At 43.8% G+C, this 18,467-nt stretch overlaps 1 protein-coding gene across 1 annotated transcript in view; it reads right to left on the minus strand.

Moving 5' to 3' along the window:
- Positions 1–742: 742 nt before the first annotated feature.
- The window catches only part of FNIP2 (folliculin interacting protein 2), a 98,796-nt gene continuing 81,071 nt past the window's right edge, over positions 743–18,467 (minus strand). Inside the window, exons 16-18 of the mRNA XM_080916280.1 lie at positions 9,641–9,841; positions 6,489–6,604; positions 743–4,066 (exon numbers count right to left, since the gene is read on the minus strand). Coding sequence (XP_080772406.1) covers positions 3,988–4,066; positions 6,489–6,604; positions 9,641–9,841 — 396 coding nt within the window. The 3' untranslated portion in view covers positions 743–3,987. The remainder of the gene's footprint in view (positions 4,067–6,488; positions 6,605–9,640; positions 9,842–18,467) is intronic.

Consider the following 18,467-nt stretch of genomic DNA (forward strand, 5'->3'; position numbering starts at 1 on the left):
AAGCATGCTGGTGCCCAGGTGGATAAGTGGCACACAAAGTCCCTGGCTACTGTCCTACTGACGGTGTACCATGGAGCTGTAGAGATGTAGCAAAACATCTTGTCATCAGCATGTGAGAAAGCTGCTTGCTGTCCCTGGGAGTTGCTCTCTCCTCCCGAAACCGTGTGGGTTCTGAGGCTCTAACGCTGGTCATAAGGCTTCGCAGCAAGTGCCCATGCCTGCTGAGCCATCGGCCTGGATGTGCTGTGTACGCATGTACAGTCTGGAGAAGGAGAGATGCCTGTGTACACACAGTGCTCCATGCAGAGAGGAGCCACAGCTGCACACCGACGGAGCACTGCACCAGTGTCCTCCTGATCGTATGGAGCCACAGCTGCTGCTGCTGAAATTTTCCAAAGTCCATCAGTTCCGCAGTGAAGATCAAGTAACCACTTGTTAAATCCTTACAAGTAAATCTATAACCCCAGGACTGACAAGTTACATTCCTGGAAAATTCATCATATGCTAATGTCAGGTAGAAACTACAAATGCTCAGCTTAGATCATTAAAAACAGATTTATTACACAAGTGGGTGTCAGGTAGGACAATTGCAGGTCACACAGACTGGCTCGGGGACATTCCCATGGGCTCCAGGATGTGTCAAAGCTCAACAGTGTGCTGGGGCTGGTGGTCTCACTCAGCAGGATGCTCATCAGAATCCCCTGCCCTTCCAGAGTACTGATATATACAATGACCCCGGGTCACCATAAGTCACGGAAAGACTCTGTATGTGATTAAATGCAACAAACAAATCATGCAGCACCAGGAAAATAAGATAAATTCAAAAAGTTTATTGCACCAAATGTCACAGGAAAATGGATCAAAACAATACATGAATGTTGTTTTAGGAAAAAGTCTCTGCACACTGACAGTTGTATCTACTCAACCGGCTTAAAACACAGTCCTATTAATTTCTCTTAATGAAAGATCAATAGTAACTCACCCCAGAATTGTCTCTTTTCTAAAGCACTGAAGCTTAAACGTAAGGCAAACACGTGTCCCAGATGGTCACCAACTTTTAACATTTTAAAACACGGACACTCAAAGGGGGCGGCTTGATTTAGGCAAGAATTGTATTCTTCATCACCAAGCACAATACAACAAGGGGTTCCCATTAACTGAAAGAAGCTCTGGATCTTTTCAATGATGAAAGTCTGTGTGAACAGAAAACCCGAGTGTGCAGCAAAAGAAATCTTCAGAGGTTCAAATGTTTTACATTCTTTATGTACATCCAAACTAATGAAGAACCTAAAAAGCTACAAAGTAGTTTATAAAAGTCAAAGACCTGATTTTTAAGAGCCCAGACAACAGTTTAATATCATTTAGCAAGTGGGGAATTTGCTCCCTCCAAAAAAGTTAACTCTGAAAAACACGGCAAGTTAAAAAGTTGCGATGTGTAAACACAGCTCCATGAGATGTGAGAACGTGAGTTACTCTCGGTATAAAACAGCACACGTCTGGAAAATGGGCTGAAGCTGTACAAAAGCTATTTAACACTGGTAAAACAAGATACTTTGGGATTATGCACAAGTGTGGAAGCTACATTTTAAATTTTCATTGTCCGCTCTGAGAACACACATAATTGCCTATACATTCATATCACTTATCAACTTAATATAAAACTGCCACATGCTAGAAAGAGGTCATCAGAGGACACCGACACGTGACTGCTCTGCTCTCCTCGATAGCCTACTTAGTCAAATATGCAGAGCGCTGCCCGGTGACACCTAACAGGCAAGACTGAAGAGTCGAAGAAACCCTAAGGGTAGGTGGAATCCTGTCAACTGAGGTAGATTTCTTTATTTAAACATTAAAAATAAAATTCCCTTGAGTTATGCCTAGAAGGTGGAACACCTTTTCGGACTCTTCGGCTATGACAGATGATGCCACCTGGTACAGGATGTGGGTGTGTCTCAACAGACATCCATGAGATGCTTTACTTAGTTACTTCCGATTCTGAGAAGAGGCTGAACTTAAGACAAAGGAAACGTGAACACCCCACACCTCGGGAGCCAGAAGAGCAGCACATCCTTCTCTGCACTAGCAAGTGATGATGGGGTGCTGAGATAACCCATGTGAGCCCAGGGTTTCCCACTTCTCTTCTGCAATTTGGAACATTAGATTAAGAGGCAGGCTTAACTGTTTTTCAGGCTTTGAAGTGCTGAGCTAAGTTTCTTCACGAAGCCGAGATTTAACCTGATGACGGCTCAGTTCCTGAGTCTGGCTCAACGTGTTCCTAGTCCACACGGGAACCAAACTCATTCTGTATTGGGTTATTTTCTCCAAAACCTCCGGAGCTGGTGAACGAGGCAGAGTCCATGTGTAAAGGAGAGAAGCCAGGAGAAAGAAGGGGAAATCTCTAGGCTGGCAAAGTGGCCATGAAATCGCTTTGACAGCTCATCCACACCAAGGAAAAACAAGTGCCTGGAAAGCTGAGCCACACATGGGGTTCCCTGGCAGACGATGTCATGGAGCCCGGAAATGGAAAACACCAAACAAATGACAGGTAACAGAAAATGGAAAGATATTTTAAAAACCGGGACGCTTCAACTTTGTGAAATATGAAAAAAATGCAAATTAAAAACTTAAGTGCCTCGAAGCACCATCTATTTTCACATATCACAAAAAATTAGAGATGTTCGGGGCAAGAGGGGAAGGGAGAGGAGGGTGAGGAAGAGAAGGAAAAGAAGGTCACAAGAGTCCATGCTCTGAGATAACGCAAGCATTTGTCCCCAGTAGCACATGGCCTACAAGGAACACATTTGTAACGAAGAGAGCCAAACATGTCCCACGGATCAGGATTTGATCAGACATAAACTACACAGCTCCTAGAAGCTATCCCACATTCCAGGCACCAGAGACTCGTGGGAAAGACTGAGGAGCTGACAGTGTTTGACTTTACCTGACTGGCTCCTGCTTTTTAAACACCAGAATTTTTGTTTTTGTATTTTAACATGGACTGTTTTATGGTCAGTAAACTTTAGGTTTAATGACCAACTGGGCTTTTATGGTTCTTCACTTTGGTAAGTTTTACAAATGGGCATGTAAATTTCTGGGAAGACTTTTTTTGTTTAAGAATATGAAAGGGATTAAAAAGTGCAGAACTGACGGTGTAAAAACTGAGCTCGCACATGGACTGTTTCTCAATGTCGGAGCTGCCTGCGGTCCTGGTCCGAGCTGAGGGCTCACCCCCAGCTGGCGGCCGCACCTTACCGCGGTATCAGTGCAGACTGCTAGGTGGGCGAGCTCCACCACAGGTCGCCTGAAGAAACAACTTTGGTAAAAGGTCTTTCTGTAGAAGGCTAAAGACACGAAAGCCAGAGACGAGTACCCAGTGTCAGACTCTGTGCTCCAAGGCACCCGCCAGCACAGGCACTACACTGAATGCTTGGCTCACTGCCCCACACTCCCTCTCCGGCGTCCTCACAGGCCTGCTCTGGGGCAACCGCGGGTCTCCAGAGCACTCTCTTCTCCACAGCAACCCTCTTCTACATCCTCTGTCCTGCTGCAGCTCCAGGCTGACAGTGGCACAATGTGGCTTTCTTCAGGGCAATGTTGGTAAAAGAGCTCTGACCTAGAACCCACAGCTCGTTCTGAGAGCAACCCTTCAAGCTCTCTCATGCTTGGACAGGAAACACTTTCCTACTGGAATGTTCTAGACACTGGTTTCCCCTACTCCAAAGTCAGTCCTCAGTTTTCTACCCAACAGCTGGGGGCGTCTGCTGAGTTTGACCTCGGTGCTCCCCTCCAGCCAGAAAGGTGACTTTCTTTTGATTCCTGGGAGACAATGGCTCAGAGTGAAGAATCACAAACTGCCACTGCACGGAGTAAACAGAAGCCTCCCAACGCAACAGCCACACAAACGAGGGTCGGCTGGTCCATGTTCCCACGCCTCTGCCATCCCTGAGGCTTCCTCCTTCCCGTCTCGTCTTCCAGGGTGAACTTCGGCTATAAGAGGATCTGCGCCACGTGTGGGGAGTGCGTGCTGGCGATGGCCGTCAGCAGGGGCAGGTCGTTGGATTCAATCCTGAGTGTAGACAGATTCAAAGAGAGCACGTTAAAACCGTGTCACCTCATAAGAAAGTGTTGTCTCTATGCCCCAGCTTCTAGTCTAGCTCATCTTTTAAGATGAACGAAAACGTAAAACAGAAACAGCAAGATGGCTCAGCTGTGAACAGCTGTCAAGGCTGATGACCTGAGTTTCGTCCCTGGGACCCACATGATGAAGAGAGAGAACTGACTTCTGCAAGTTGTCCTGACTCCTACACAGATCTACATACATGGAGAAAAAAGTAAGGAAAACATGTGAGAAAAAGAAAAGACCTCCCAGTAGACACTGCTTCAAAGGGGTTTCACCCCAGAGGACAGTGGGTACAAGGCTGTTCCTCTTCCAGCAGGGGACATCCAAGTCGACGCCCACAGGTGACTTTTCTTATTCCTTGCATTACCATGTTATATTGTGCTTTCTGGCCTCCTCAGCATCTCCTTCCTCTAGAAGGCCTCTGCACTAAGCTTAAATCAATCTTAGGAAACAGGAAGGCAGGTTCTTCAAGCAACAGGTTCTTCTAAGCTACTGAGTATTCTGAGGAAAAGGAAACTGGGAAGAGGTGCCATCACTTCAGATGGACAGTGTGGGCTGACCCTTACAGCACACGGGATATAATATGCTAGTAAACTACTGTAGGTGTTGTGGGAAGGAAAGAACTGGAGGGTTTCAGTTTGAGGAATATATCCTAATTGTTTCTCTCAAAATTCAATGTTTCTCTGAGACCATGAATGTCCATTTGTCAGAGTCAGGCAGTAGAATAAAGTCCTGTATCCACAGGAACAGATCCAGCAATAGGGCATCTGAGGAAGGATTACAGTATGAGGCTGAGAAGGAACAGCAGCAGAAGCACCTTGCAAACAAACTGCAAAAACTCAATACCTCCGAGAGGAAAATTCTTTAGAATGGATTACTTAAAAAGAACATATGACAGGTGTGCTGGTTTGAATGAGAACAGTCCCCAGCCCCCATAGGCTCATCTATTTGAATGCTCAGTTTCCAGGAAGTGGCACTATTTGAAAGGACCAGCAGGATTGGGAGTGGACTTGTTAGAGGAAGTGTGTCCCTCGAAGTGGGCTTTGAGGTTTTCAAAGCCCTGCCAGGCCCAATCTCTCTCTGTTTCTGCCTATGGATTAGGATATAAAACTCACCTCCTTCTGCAGCTGAATAGAATAATAGAAATAACATAAAGAACTACACCTTTGAGGAATTTCCCTCATATTCCTGATGACGATTCTGTAAACCAGCCCCAACTAAATGCTCTCCTTTATAAGAATTGCTTTGGTCACGGTGTCTCCACACAGTTATAACGGTGACTAAGACAACAGGAAAAGATGACTGTCTCCTCTAGCTATAAAAGAAAATCTTTTAAGAATTCAAGGCCTAACTATTAGCTATATTGTAAGCGCTGGAGAGATGGCTCGGCAGTTGGGAGCACATGTTACTCTTCCAAAAGATGGGTTCAGTCCTAGCACCCATGTCTGCCACCTCGAAACAGCCTGTAAATATAGCTTCAGGGGATCAGATATCCCTCTTATGCCCTCCAAGTGCATCTACGTATATGCGGCATGTAAGTACATTCACATACACAAGAATGAGATAGATTTAGTAGTAGTAGCAGTAGTAGTAGTAATAAAAAAAAACAAAACAAAACAACAACAAAAAAAAAACACGTTGAGAGGCAGGCATGGTGGCACATGGTTGTAATCCTAATAGTGGAGGGTCTGAAGCTAAGGGATTCTGAATTTAAAGCCAGCCTAGGCTAAACAGTGATACTCCATCTCAGAAGTAAGCAAAGCAGCCTGTTCAAAAAGGAAAACAAAGTTAAGCAAATAAAAACTTTATCAGGTTTAATAGAAAATTTAAAGGTTGACATTAGAGACATAGTATTATCTTATTCCAAATGAGCAGAATCATCATCAGAAATATGAGGGAAATTCCTCACAGGTGTAGTCTTTTTGTTATTTCTATTGAAATGAAAGTGGAGTCAGAATTTGTTTATAGATAAAGTGTGACAAATGTCCTCAGAAGATAGTGTGCATTCTTAGTATTGAGCAGGTCTTCCCGAGTGGGGTGAGCTCAGGAGGTCCACAGGAAGTACCCCCCACCCCCACCACCGCCTCTACTCCTCACAGCTTGTGACTTTTGCATTGTTTCATGTCATTAGTGATAAAGAGGCAGAATTAGATCAAATGTCACTCCAACTACATGCTGCAACTCACTGGGGAATGGGCACAGTAAGAAATATTAATCCTGGAGGTAATGACATAGGCCAATAGGTAGGTGTGTGTGTGTGTGTGTTTGTGTGTGTGTGTGTGTGTTTGAATGTGTGTGCATGTGCGTTTGCTGCACCAGACTACAGCCAGTATACCTGGGAGAAAGGCCAGCCTTTCATAGAACTCACCCCAGCACCACACTCAGCTCTTTCACGTGCACACGCGTGTGTCCCCGGAGGTACTCTGAAAGCATTTTACTTTTAAGGTACATCTCCTGTAGTCTGTCTTCCAGATGCATGATACACTGCAAACCCAAGAGCATTCACAATGAGGACTATAATTGCAGCATCCGCCAGGATCTTTAAGAGCTGGGCTTCTCTTTAGTTCGCTCTACAAATACAACTATGACTGTCCACCTTTCAAATAAACCCAAAACTACTGAGTTTTTCATAAAATGGCGATTACCATTGTTACATAATATCATTCTAGTATCTTTAAAAGAAAACATTTTACAGAACTGAAGTCATTCCATAAGCATAAACATCTCTTGTCCTTTCGGCTTCTAAACTGTCAACTCTTTATCCGTGGAACCAGTCTCATGGTCAGTACCGTTGTCAACCTAAGTCTCTTGAGCTCCATATTCCACTTTTTGTGTATGGAAACCCTACCAAGCAGTGAGTTCTGGGTTGCAACAGTGAATTTGTTTTTGCACTCATCTTATGTCTTTGTTCACAAAATTTCTTGTCATTAAGAAACTTAACAATAATCTCATATTTAAGAATTGCTTATTATATGCCATTTTTATGGCCAATGCTCTAGAGAATATTAACTTACCACTATTTACTTAGCCATGGGGCATTTTACATTTGGGCTATAACTTTGTGGAAAATGTTTTAGTTCTTGTTTTCCTCATGTACCTCAGACTGTTCTGGTATAATACCTTCCCAAAAGCAGAGTGATTAGAGCAAGATCGTTTCAGACTTTGATTGTGGTGTGCAGAGTATCCTTTAACCAGTCTTTAGTAGCAATTGGAAAGACATCTTCACCCTTGGAATGGCGTCCAGCCTCAGTGGTTAGAGAACTACAGCCATCCACATCTCTCACCGGCAGCAAATGCTTCTACACTGGGCAGGCAGCCGTCCAGGTATCTCTGGGACACAGCTGACAGCTTTGGTCCCATCATGCATAATTTCCTTCTAGACCATTGGGCCTCTTATTCTCCAGGTAGCAAAGATTAACAGATGCATTTGAAAATGTTGACCCTGACCATCTGGGCTGCTCAATGTCAGGGCAAAGTGTCTGTGAGATGTGGACATTTCAGTTTCTCGCTGGTCAGCATCTTAGGTGCTATGCTAGGGATGAACCCAACAGCCTGTAAGTACTACTCTAGTCAGAGGGACACCTCTGATCCTCTCAGAAATGGTTCCCTAAATGAATGGTGGGATTTTTCTACCATGTTTTGGTTTGTTATGGAGTGAAACAAAGTGTTTAATAAGAGTTACAAGACATCAAAGAACATTCGAATTATACTAAGTCTTATAGTGGTTTATGTATATAGCACCTTTAGTCTACAGAAAAAGTATATGATGCAATGTGGGTCTAGGGATGCATGCTAAATGGAAAACACACACTTACAAAAACGGTTTGTTAAAGCTTCATAATCAAACAGAATTATGTTGAGTGGTCTTCCCTTCTTTGTAAAATTGTATTCCTGAGATAAAATACAGTTTTTAACTTCTAAAATGAGCTATTTTTCTCCTTTCCTCCCCAAGCAGTGCTTAGACGGGGTTCTTTCAGATCTTGGTTTTCCCAGGTTAAGTAATTACCAAGTGGTCATGTATACTTCTACCAAATGAAGCCAAAGGGATGTTCTATAATTTATTGCTCTGATAGTTAAGATGTCAGACAATGAGAACCACGTCTTAGATAATCCAGCATCTGTAAAGCCAGCAACACAGTGCCACAGGATCTAATATCTCCTCCTTCCCTTACAGAAAAGGAAATTCAAGTTTCAAAATCAGGACAAATCAGAGTGCTCCGAGGAGAAAATGAGACCACAATGACCCCGAGTGCTTTTCCTGATGCCCCTTGGACAGGCAGCCTGCAGAGAACTCTTCAGTTAAGAGCCAAATAAAGATTGTTATGAAAGGTGTTGCCAGTTCTTACACCATCCATACTGTTGAACTGTCACCGAGACACGCCAGTCACACCGCCTTACTGATGGCTTGTAAAATCTACCATGGTTCCAAGTGCTTCGTGTGAATTGACTGATTCTCCTAAGCATGTGAGGCAGACTCCTGTGCTTGTCTATTCTTCCAGATGCACAGATAGGGACTGAGGCTCTGAGAGGTCACACGCACGGGAGTAGAACTCGGACTTGGCTGTCGTGTCCACCCTTTACCGTGAACATATGTGCAAGTGGCTCTTAAAGCCACCTGTGCTGGTGTGGCATTTTGACACTTTTGAAAAACAAAAAAGGCAGCAGCAGCACTTCCTCTCTGGTCCTCAGAGCATCCTTACAGCATATCTATGACATCTTCATGTTGCAAACAAGAAACCTAGGCTTCAAAGACACTCAGAATCACCCACCACACAAGTAGTGATGGCCAATGAAACCCAGGGATGCTCCAAGGTTTTGCTGACCTGCTGCTGTGTGACAGCGTTCATACACATCCTTTAGAAAGTGTGTGGAAAGTGGAGAACTGCGGACCTGGCCACAGGAGTCACGGGTGACCAGTGAAGTGGCAGTCGGGGTATTTAGCTGACACTCAGCTTCCCGGTTTCCTGTTTTAGCTCTGGGCCGTTTCCCAAGGCCAGGAGGGAGACGGAAGTCTTGAACTCGGGCTTTGCTGCAGAAAGCAGCCCTGCACTGAATGGAAGGAAGCAGAAAGGCAGCATATTCAAACTGCCCAGATACATGCCTTCCATTCCTCTCCCTGACAAACCTTTCTCTCTCACTCTCTGGACAAACTTTCAACCTCTGCACACATACCACATATCAAAAGTGGGAGGAGCTGCAAGTGGTTTTTCTAGGATGTTCTAGGTTGTTCTTCATTTCTATTTGAAATGTTACAAGTGATCGTTAAATCAACGTGGAAAGGAACAGCCGACGCCATGTTATCAGTTCCTACACAGCAATCCCACCTTCGAGGTGCTTCCATTCACCTGTACTGGGCTGTGAGGACGCTTACAGAAAACACTCGCTCCCTTCAGAAACTGGCGGGCCTCGGACCCATATTAACCATGATGTGTCCGAACTTGTGATCTTTATAATCAAAATATTGAATAAAAGTTATTTTCCAGTTATATGGTTATTGATGACAGAAGGCCAAATACTCACAAAGTCAGCAGGGAGGTGGAGCTTATAGAGTTGTAAGATGGACTGAAGTAGACTGGACACCTGATTAGACACCAAGACATCCTGGCCCAGCTTCATGGTGTCTGTCACTTTCCGCTGACTTGTGGCCACCTGGACAGTCCACTTGTCCGTGTCTGCAATGATGCAGACGGCTTCCGCTATGGGTTCATCGAGCACTGGATGCTGAAAGAGACAGATGGTGGGTCAGCATTCTCCAGCTCGGAACGGACTGAGGATGAAGATCAGAGGATGAAGGTGCGGACCACGGAAGCATGGAGCTTTACAGGTCCTCAGGAAGGTGTGACACCAAAGCAGCACTTGACGTTAATTAGCCAGGAGCTGTGGCATGGCTCACAGGGTAGGTTCTTCTTAGCTAACCTAAAACTCAAGCTCACACACACGCACACACACACAACCCAAGTAAGTTAATAAAAAACTTTAAAGATGGCATTCTTTATAAAATCATTTTCAGAAAAGTTATGAGATGTTAGAGTTCACAGGTACAAAATAGAACATGGTTTCCCAACATTTACTATATTAACTTCACTGTTTTTATGAATGACTGTATTCCTATTTAGAATGAGAAAAATTAAAATAAGTTGGTGAGTGCTGGTCCCGGTGAGAGAGACCCTGTCTCGCAAAACAAGGTAGATGGGACTTGAGAAATGGTTTAAGAAAGCCTCCTGTTCTTCCAAAGGACTGCAGTTTGGTTCCCAGTACTTTTTAAGTAGCACACAAAAGCCTACAACCAACTCCAGGGGATCTAATGCCCTCTTCTGGCCACTGTGGGTACCTGCACACTACACATGCAGGTACCCCCCCCCACACGCACACTTCTTTAAAAACAATTAAAAAACACCAGGAACTGGACAGATATCCTGAGGACCAACACACCTGGCCTCCATATACACAGGCATATATGTGCAAGCATGTAAACACACCACCGCCAGCAACAATCCCTTCAAGTTATAGCTTTAACTGTTAAGCAAAGTTTCCTTAGTAACTGTGGTTGTCAATTATAATCAGGCTGAGGACTTTTTATCCAGATGAATCTAAAAGGTCAAAGTCTGGCTGCTGAGATACATACTTAAAATGTAAATACTTCATAATAAACTGTACGATAGGGTATAAGCATCTGCAATGATTAATCTCTATTGTCAAGTGAGATTTAGAGCATGCTTGTAAAGGACTGTCTTGACTGGGATATTTAAGGTGGGAAGACTGGCTCGTGATGGGTGGCACCATTCCCTAGGCTGGGATCCTGGGCTCTACAAAAAGGAGAAAGTGAAGAGCACAAGCGTTCATTATTCTCTGTTGCTTCTCCACAGATGCAATGTGACCAGATGAACCAAGGCTCCTGCTGCTGTGACTTTGCTGCAATGACAGACTAAACAGTGAGCCAAAATGAACCCTTCTGTCCTAAGCTGGTTTTGTTAGTCACAGTAACAGGGGAAAAAATAAACAAAAGACAAACAAAAAACACAGACAACCTTGATATATCAAGAGAAAATGACCTCATAAATATCTCATCTCTCAAAACTGGGCTTTTGCTCTATTGTAGTTGCTCTGAACTCATTACCTTCCTGTAGCAACTCCTAAGAGATAGAGAGATCCAAGATGGAAACTGTAGTTCTGTAGGTGTTAAATAGCTGAGCTACTGATTCATGTATGTGGCTAGTCAGGAGGAGCTGGTGATAGAATGGGAAAAGCTCCTCATGGATGGTTTTTATCCAAGCCCAAAGCCTCAAGTCTTGCACGTGCTCCGTGGGTGGTATCGAAGGCAGCATTTCTCAGGATCCCAGTGAGCCCTGACAGCCCTCGTCCATTCACATGCTAAGGGAGGCTTTTTTACCAGTCAGCTGCTTGTTTTTTCATCTGGAGTTATTTCTCCTAGTTCTGGGGTGATAATTTTGAGGTTGTTGATAATCTACACTTATATCTTCAGAATGGCTGTTTTTCTGGTTAATTTTCTTAATGCCTGACTTTTAAAACCGATCTCAAAATTTGGGGGTACAGATATAAATAATATGTAGGTATGATGTTTTATAATAGAACGCTTATACTTAATTTTATCAAATTAATGATTGCTTTTAGTATGAAATTTTTTTCTTAGAAATACTAGTCATGTTAGAGTGTTAAATTTTCCTAGCCTTACGCAAGTGTCCCATGAGTCATGTGGCTGACATGTATCTATCATTTTATATTGGAAGGGTACTGGTGTGCTAGTTGGAAGTTTGTCTTTTATAGTCTTTTGAACCTCTTTTTGTCTTGTTTATTGACATAATTTACACATTACAATTTACTAGTTATATATGTAAATTGGATGAGCTTTAATATATATTAATATATTTAATATATTATATATAATATATATTTAATAGATATATACTTGTGCACAATATATATTGTCATAATCGTGTATTAGAATTTTGCAGGATCCACAGAAGTTCAAGCTCCTTTGTAGTCAGACCTCTATAGTTAGTTATCCCAGCAACAACTAATATGCCTTCTAGAACTGAAGTAGAAATTTCTGGTTTAACAACTGTGTCACATGATGTTTTCCTGGAAGCTGTCTTATAAAAGGGCATGTGGTGCTTTATAAATGAAAGCCCACAAACAGCAGGAGGAAGCTCTTGTATTGCCACGCCATGACACAATTCACTAGCTGATCGTCACTTCATAGAGAGAAATAGGCCAAAGAACTTCTCGTGGTATTCCAGCTGATCCTGGCCACTTCCACTGATGTGTGCCTATTCTGCAAAGCCTTGCGGTCTCTGCTGATCAAGCCATCACTGCTGATTAGTGGCTGGTGTTTGATATTGAACTGGACTGCTGGTATCCTGACAACAGAGTAGAACGGTCCCAAGAAACTACTTCTAAACAGGTCCACAACACCCTTTCCTATTAACCTTCCTTTTTCTCTACCTCTGGTCAGTGGGTCAGAAGGGAGGTTGAAATGGTTAAGAACCCTAAATAAAGTAGTTTTTGAAAAACTAAGCCTCCTTGAAATATTGTTCTGACTTTTGTAGAATTTCTTATAAATAAAAATCACATGGCCCATAATCTTTTGTGTCTGGCTTCTTTAAAAATAGTACCTCTAAGATATAGCCGTTATCATTGCATTTTAGTGCCTTATTTTTATTTTTGAGTATCCTCTTGTAAGAGTATAGCACCATCTGTTTATCCAGAGATGGAACAGCCATATTGCTCTTGTGGAAGACCTGGGTTCAGTTCCTAGAACCTACCTGGCAGTTTATCGTCTGTAACTCTAGTTCTAGAGAATTTGCTATGTTCTTCAGAGACCAGCCATGAATATGGTACATATATGCCTATACGCAGACAAACATTCATACTTATAAAATAAGAAATAAATCAAGAGAGAGAAGGGGAGGAGGAGGGAGGAGAGAGGGGGAAGGGGAAAGAGAGGGAGAAGAGGATGAAGGAGGGAAGAGAGGGAGGAAAGGGGGTAGAAAGGGAGGGAGGGAGGGAGGGAGGGAGGGAGGGAGGGAGGAGAGAGAGAGAGAGAGAGAGAGAGAGAGAGAGAGAGAGAGAGAGAGAGAGAGAGAGAGATGGTTTCAAATGTTTGGCCATTAAAAATAAAACAGCAAAGCTAGAGAGATGGCTCAGTGGTTAAGAGTATTGGCTGTTCTTCCAGAGGTCCTGAGTTCAATTCCCAGCAAACCCATGGTGGCTCGTGATCTCATAATGACATCTGGTGCCCATTTCTGGTCTGCATGCATACATAAATGCAGAACACTGCATACATAATAAATAAATCCTTTTAAAAAGAACAAAACAGCTGTAAGCATTCATATTTACAAATCTTGATGGGAACAGGGTTTTACTTCTCTCACTAAATTCTGAACGGAAAAGCTGGTTGACGTGGTACGTGCAGGCTCTGCAAAGTGGCTCCATTGCCACCAGCTACATATCCCAGCTTCTGACACTTTGTATGAATCCTGGTCTCAGACTCTGTTTTCAAGTGTAGCCATCATATAGGGTGTATAGTCATTTTAATTTGCATTTTCCTAATAAATAATAAAAGAACATGTTTCCATGCTATGATTTAAAAAGAAAAACAAAAAAAAAAAAAAACAAAAAAAAAAAAAACGACTGTTCAGGAAGTGACTGCTTCGCCAGTGAAGTCTTCTGACAGAGCCCACTGTGTCATCCATACACAGGAGGCCCCTTTCTAACTCACTTCTTGAAGAACACTGGCTGCGTTCTGTCTATTTAAGACCACCCAGCACCCTGTGCAGGTCATCTGTTGATTATCTGAACTTCCTAACCTCCTCCTGGAGAAGGCCTACTGGGTCTGTAAGCAGGCTGCTGTCTCCCCTCCATCGAGGTGCTCGTGCCATAGTAAGCAATACTCCTTCCTTGAGATCCAGCAGCCCTGGGCAGCACTGCCACATTTCTCCCCGACAGCAGTTAGAACAAGCCCGTGTGCTTTCTGGGCCTGGTCTGCTGTTACCCTGATTGCTCTGCTGTTCTCGCCAGCCCTATGTGTTTTCTGCTTACGTTATAGTTATGGCAGCTGGATCCTGCTAACCAAGACCCTAAACACACACAAGGCAGCCATTGTACAACAGTCATCATGGTGAATTAATGACGTACGGGAGGGTGCAAAGAGAAACCAAACACGTATAGAACAAAAGAGCCATTTTAACAGAGGATATCACTCCCTAGTTCATCCTGGACGCTGTCATCCAAAGGGGAGGTGGACACAATCCTGATTTTCTTCTCACACGATTAGTGTCTGATGGGCTGTGTGTAAAGTTGGGGGACCCACATTCTTCTTGTACTGTTTCCAAGGCTTTTCAGGGTTTACATTTTTACTACTGAAAGGGTCAGCAACCATGCAAGGTCTAATTGTCCAACATTTATTTAAGCAGAAGTACCAATGACAATGACAATAATAAGAATTTGATACACTACTTTGAATGAGGCCATTTTTGCCAAGACAATTCTCACGGCATACTCTTGCTCACAGAAGGTTCCGGGGTTTCCCACACTCCCTGCTCATCCTCACACTTCTCTCCCATTAAATGCATTCTCCACGACAGACAGCTAAAGACCCCAGACTGGGGTGCAGCCCAGTGCTGGGTTCTGGCTAGGTAGGCCTGAGGAGTATGCAGCCCCTTCCCGGCAACACTCGGTCCCAGAAACTTCTCTTTGCATCTCTTGAGGCCTTGTCAGTCAGGGTTTCACAGCATGATGACCATTTCTCACCAACAGGCCTGGCCTTTCTAAACATAGAAAAGGAAACCGTTGTATGTGTGAATTCTGAACCCAAGCGCCACGCAATTTGAATCTGTGTTTCATTCATTCATCCCTGGTCATGTGCCAGCATACCATAAATTCAAAGCATGCCCGTCACATTCCTAGAGAACCAACTTTAAAAATATTCCTGTGAGAGAGGCTACTAACTACGTATCCCAGGCTGGCCCCAAACTCACAGTGATCCTGTTGCCTCAGATTCCTGAATGCTGACATTATAAGCATTTGCTACCAAGTTCAGCTTCACAATCTAGTCTTTAAAACCCTGATTTGTAGGTGATTTGGATCCTAGGATCCAACTGACCCTAACTTCCTATATGATCTTCCTGCAGCAGAAAAAGGGAGGGAAGAAGCGTGTGCCAAGCCAATTGCCCAACAGTCTGTATGACACAAGCCGTACGGTACCCACCAAAGGGAAAAGCATTTTAAGCACTGAGGAAGAGCATTCTCTATGTGTGAATTATAGCAAAGGGCTGTAGCAACATATCTGGTCAAAAAGGACAGAGGGGTTGGTATGTAAAATTAAAGTAATTCTTTAAGAAAAAAACATAAGGGAAGGTCACGCATGGAAAGTATGCTGAGTCCCCTTCAGGTCACGGGAACAAGGAGAAAGAACACGGGCAGACATGGATCTGTGGTCAGCAGTTTCCTCAAGCTTCCTCTAGAGCACAGGAGCAGGAACTTGGAAATGCTACTTACTGAATTATTACACACTTCGAAGCAAGCTGGAAACCCATGTTTTGGGTTGTTTCAGTAATACAAGCCTACACATACCCAAATACCCTGGAGCTTAATTAATTGTGTTTTTAAGACATGCCCTCAGTACGTAGGTCTCAGTGAGCTTAGGATTCACTATGGGGCCAGCCAGGGCTTCCAACTTGTGACCTGCCTGCTTCAGCCTCTTTAGCACTGAGATTACAGTATATTCCTCAAGTTCATTTTTGTCACGGCGTGTTAGCACAACAAAAGAAACCATAATGAAGGCAGCCACCATACTCAACCCTGTTCCTTACTTATCAAGTCTCTTTTGGGAAGGTTCTATAGTTAAAGCATGTATAGCACCACACTGCACAAAGGAAAACTGAATTATATTGATTTTTTTTTTTTTTTTTTTGATTTGCTACATAAAGACTAGTCTGGGACTCATGCTAGCCTCAAACTTGTGTACTTCAATGCCAAGAATTACATCTCTTTTAATATAAACCTTTTCTTATTAGCTATACCAAAATGGCAGAGTTTACTAAATAGATTTGGGGACATGTTGAGAAAGAGTTTCATGTAGTTCAAACTGGATTTGGACTTGCTATGCAGTAAGGATGACCCTAAAATCCCAATCTTCTTGCTTTGACCTTCCAAGTACTTGCTCATGTGAAATTTTTTAAGATCACATCTTATCAAATACATATATGTATCAAAACCTCACAAGCTCAGTGTGTAATAACACACACTGCTGGGTGAAGATTTTCTTAGAATTAAAACATTCCTTCTTGGAAAGAGTGAAGCTTATTAAGATTCAGGAACTGAGACTTACAAGGTTCAGAAAGTCAATGCAATAAGCCCCAAGGAGCTCCCACTGCTTAAGGACTCTTGGGATCCCTCCCTAAAGCTGTACAGAAGCAGTAGCAATTGCTGGGGAGAGACCGGCCAGGCTAGCTCGTATCCTGCAGAATGACAAGGTTACCACTTTTGCTGGCCATTGTCTGGTTATTTGGTATATTGGGATGGTAGACAAGCATGGCTTTTGGGGATGCTAAAACTCCAACAACATTCTCATACATGTTGGCGGGAGATGCCATCTCGATGTCTCTGGTGCACCCTGTGGCTGGAATCCTCCTACTTGAGGCTACAGCTGAGTAATACAGATGTGCCTGTCCTATGAAAGACACTCCAGTGATTCTCAACAGATAAAGTAAGTCTGCCACAGCACAACGCTCCTCTCCAGCCTACCTCCTTCAACCATGGAGAGCGACGCCAGGCAGGAAACCCAAGAGGCTGCCACCAGACTGCTAGTGCATATGAAGACGGAGAAGAAACAACTATACATCACACCGCTATCTGCATCTGTTTAGCAGGATTTCTCCCATGGAGAACTCACTTAAGAATGAAGCGTTGTCACATGATAAGAGACAAGCGTCTCCATGACTGCATAGCTGTATTCCCAACGCTTAGTAGGTCAGACAAGAACAGCTCGCATTCAAGGCCAGCCTGGGCTACAAAGCAATATCCCATCTCAAACTAAGGGAAAGGAGGAGCAGCAAGAGCAGCAGTCACTGTGGGCTGCGGGGAGGTTGAGGCCTCTGAGAACCACAAGACACCATGAGCACTATGGACACAGGGAAGAAGAGCGGCACTGCGTGTGATGAGCTGGAGGGGCGAAAAGGGGCCTGTGTGCTCTGCCCGCTGTGCTCAGTGGCGGATACCCACATTCTGCCTGTGGCCACCAGCTCAATGGCGAGGCTGAGACCAGATTCAGTTTGAAGTTGCAACAAGCGTACAAGGTCGCAGAGTCCCTGAACCAAGTCCCGTGATGAAGTGCCATCCAACGCCAGAGACGGTTTGCAGCCTTTAGTGGAGGCGGACATAAGTATCTAAGTATCTCATAGTAAAATGAGAATGGGAAAATCAAAGTAGACATGTGCTCAACTCTGAAAAGGCTTCGTCTCCTTTAAGGACAGAAAGGAAATGCAGGTACTGTAGAGACGGCCCAGGTTAAGGACATTGTTCCAGGAGCCGGTGCCACAGATCCAGAGCTACAGGATCTCCATGTCACGGGGCAACAACAGGATATCCGAGAGGAGCCCCAGTGAAGACGTAGTCCTGAGAGAGAAGCCAAAGCCAGAAGTCTGAGAATCTGCAAGCAAAGAAGTGTGGATAAAACGGTACACTACGGGGCACATTGTCATACACTACAGCTTCCTCGACAAGATTTCCCCCTTTTCCTTTCTCTTCTTTGGAGAGGTTGCAAGGGCGCAGGATGGGTACGAAGGGATGGGAGATGAGTGGAACTGGGGTGCATGATGTAAAATTTATGAAGAGTCAATAAAAAGTACAACAGAACAAGACGAAACCAAACGCTCTTCCCAGCACCCACATGATGACTCAGACATCTCTAACTCCAGTTCCCCCTCTGGCCTGTGCAGGCAAAACTCTTATGACCATGAAAATAAATAAATTTAAGAGACTATGAAATGAATGCAAAAACATGTCACACACAACACTCTCCCACAACTCTGAAGAAAGATTATGCACATTCCCTTTTACCCCAGAAGAAGGCGTGTTCCCATCAGCGTTTCAGCGCCAATAAGAAACATACTCAGTTCTAAGAAGGTAAAAGTTCTAAGAGCAAGCATTTCTCATGTACCAGGCGACACACTAAGAATGCAAAAAAAAAAAATCAGTTTGTTTCTGCTTGACGGTAACTGCAGGCCTATGTGAACATGTGTGCATACTGATGTACATGCATGAAGGCATGTGCGTGTATATACACATGCTGTGCAAAGGTCTCACTAAATAATAGCCCTGATCATCT

This window comes from Micromys minutus (genome assembly GCF_963924665.1).
Source record: "Micromys minutus genome assembly, chromosome: 4".
Classification (NCBI taxonomy): domain Eukaryota; kingdom Metazoa; phylum Chordata; class Mammalia; order Rodentia; family Muridae; genus Micromys; species Micromys minutus.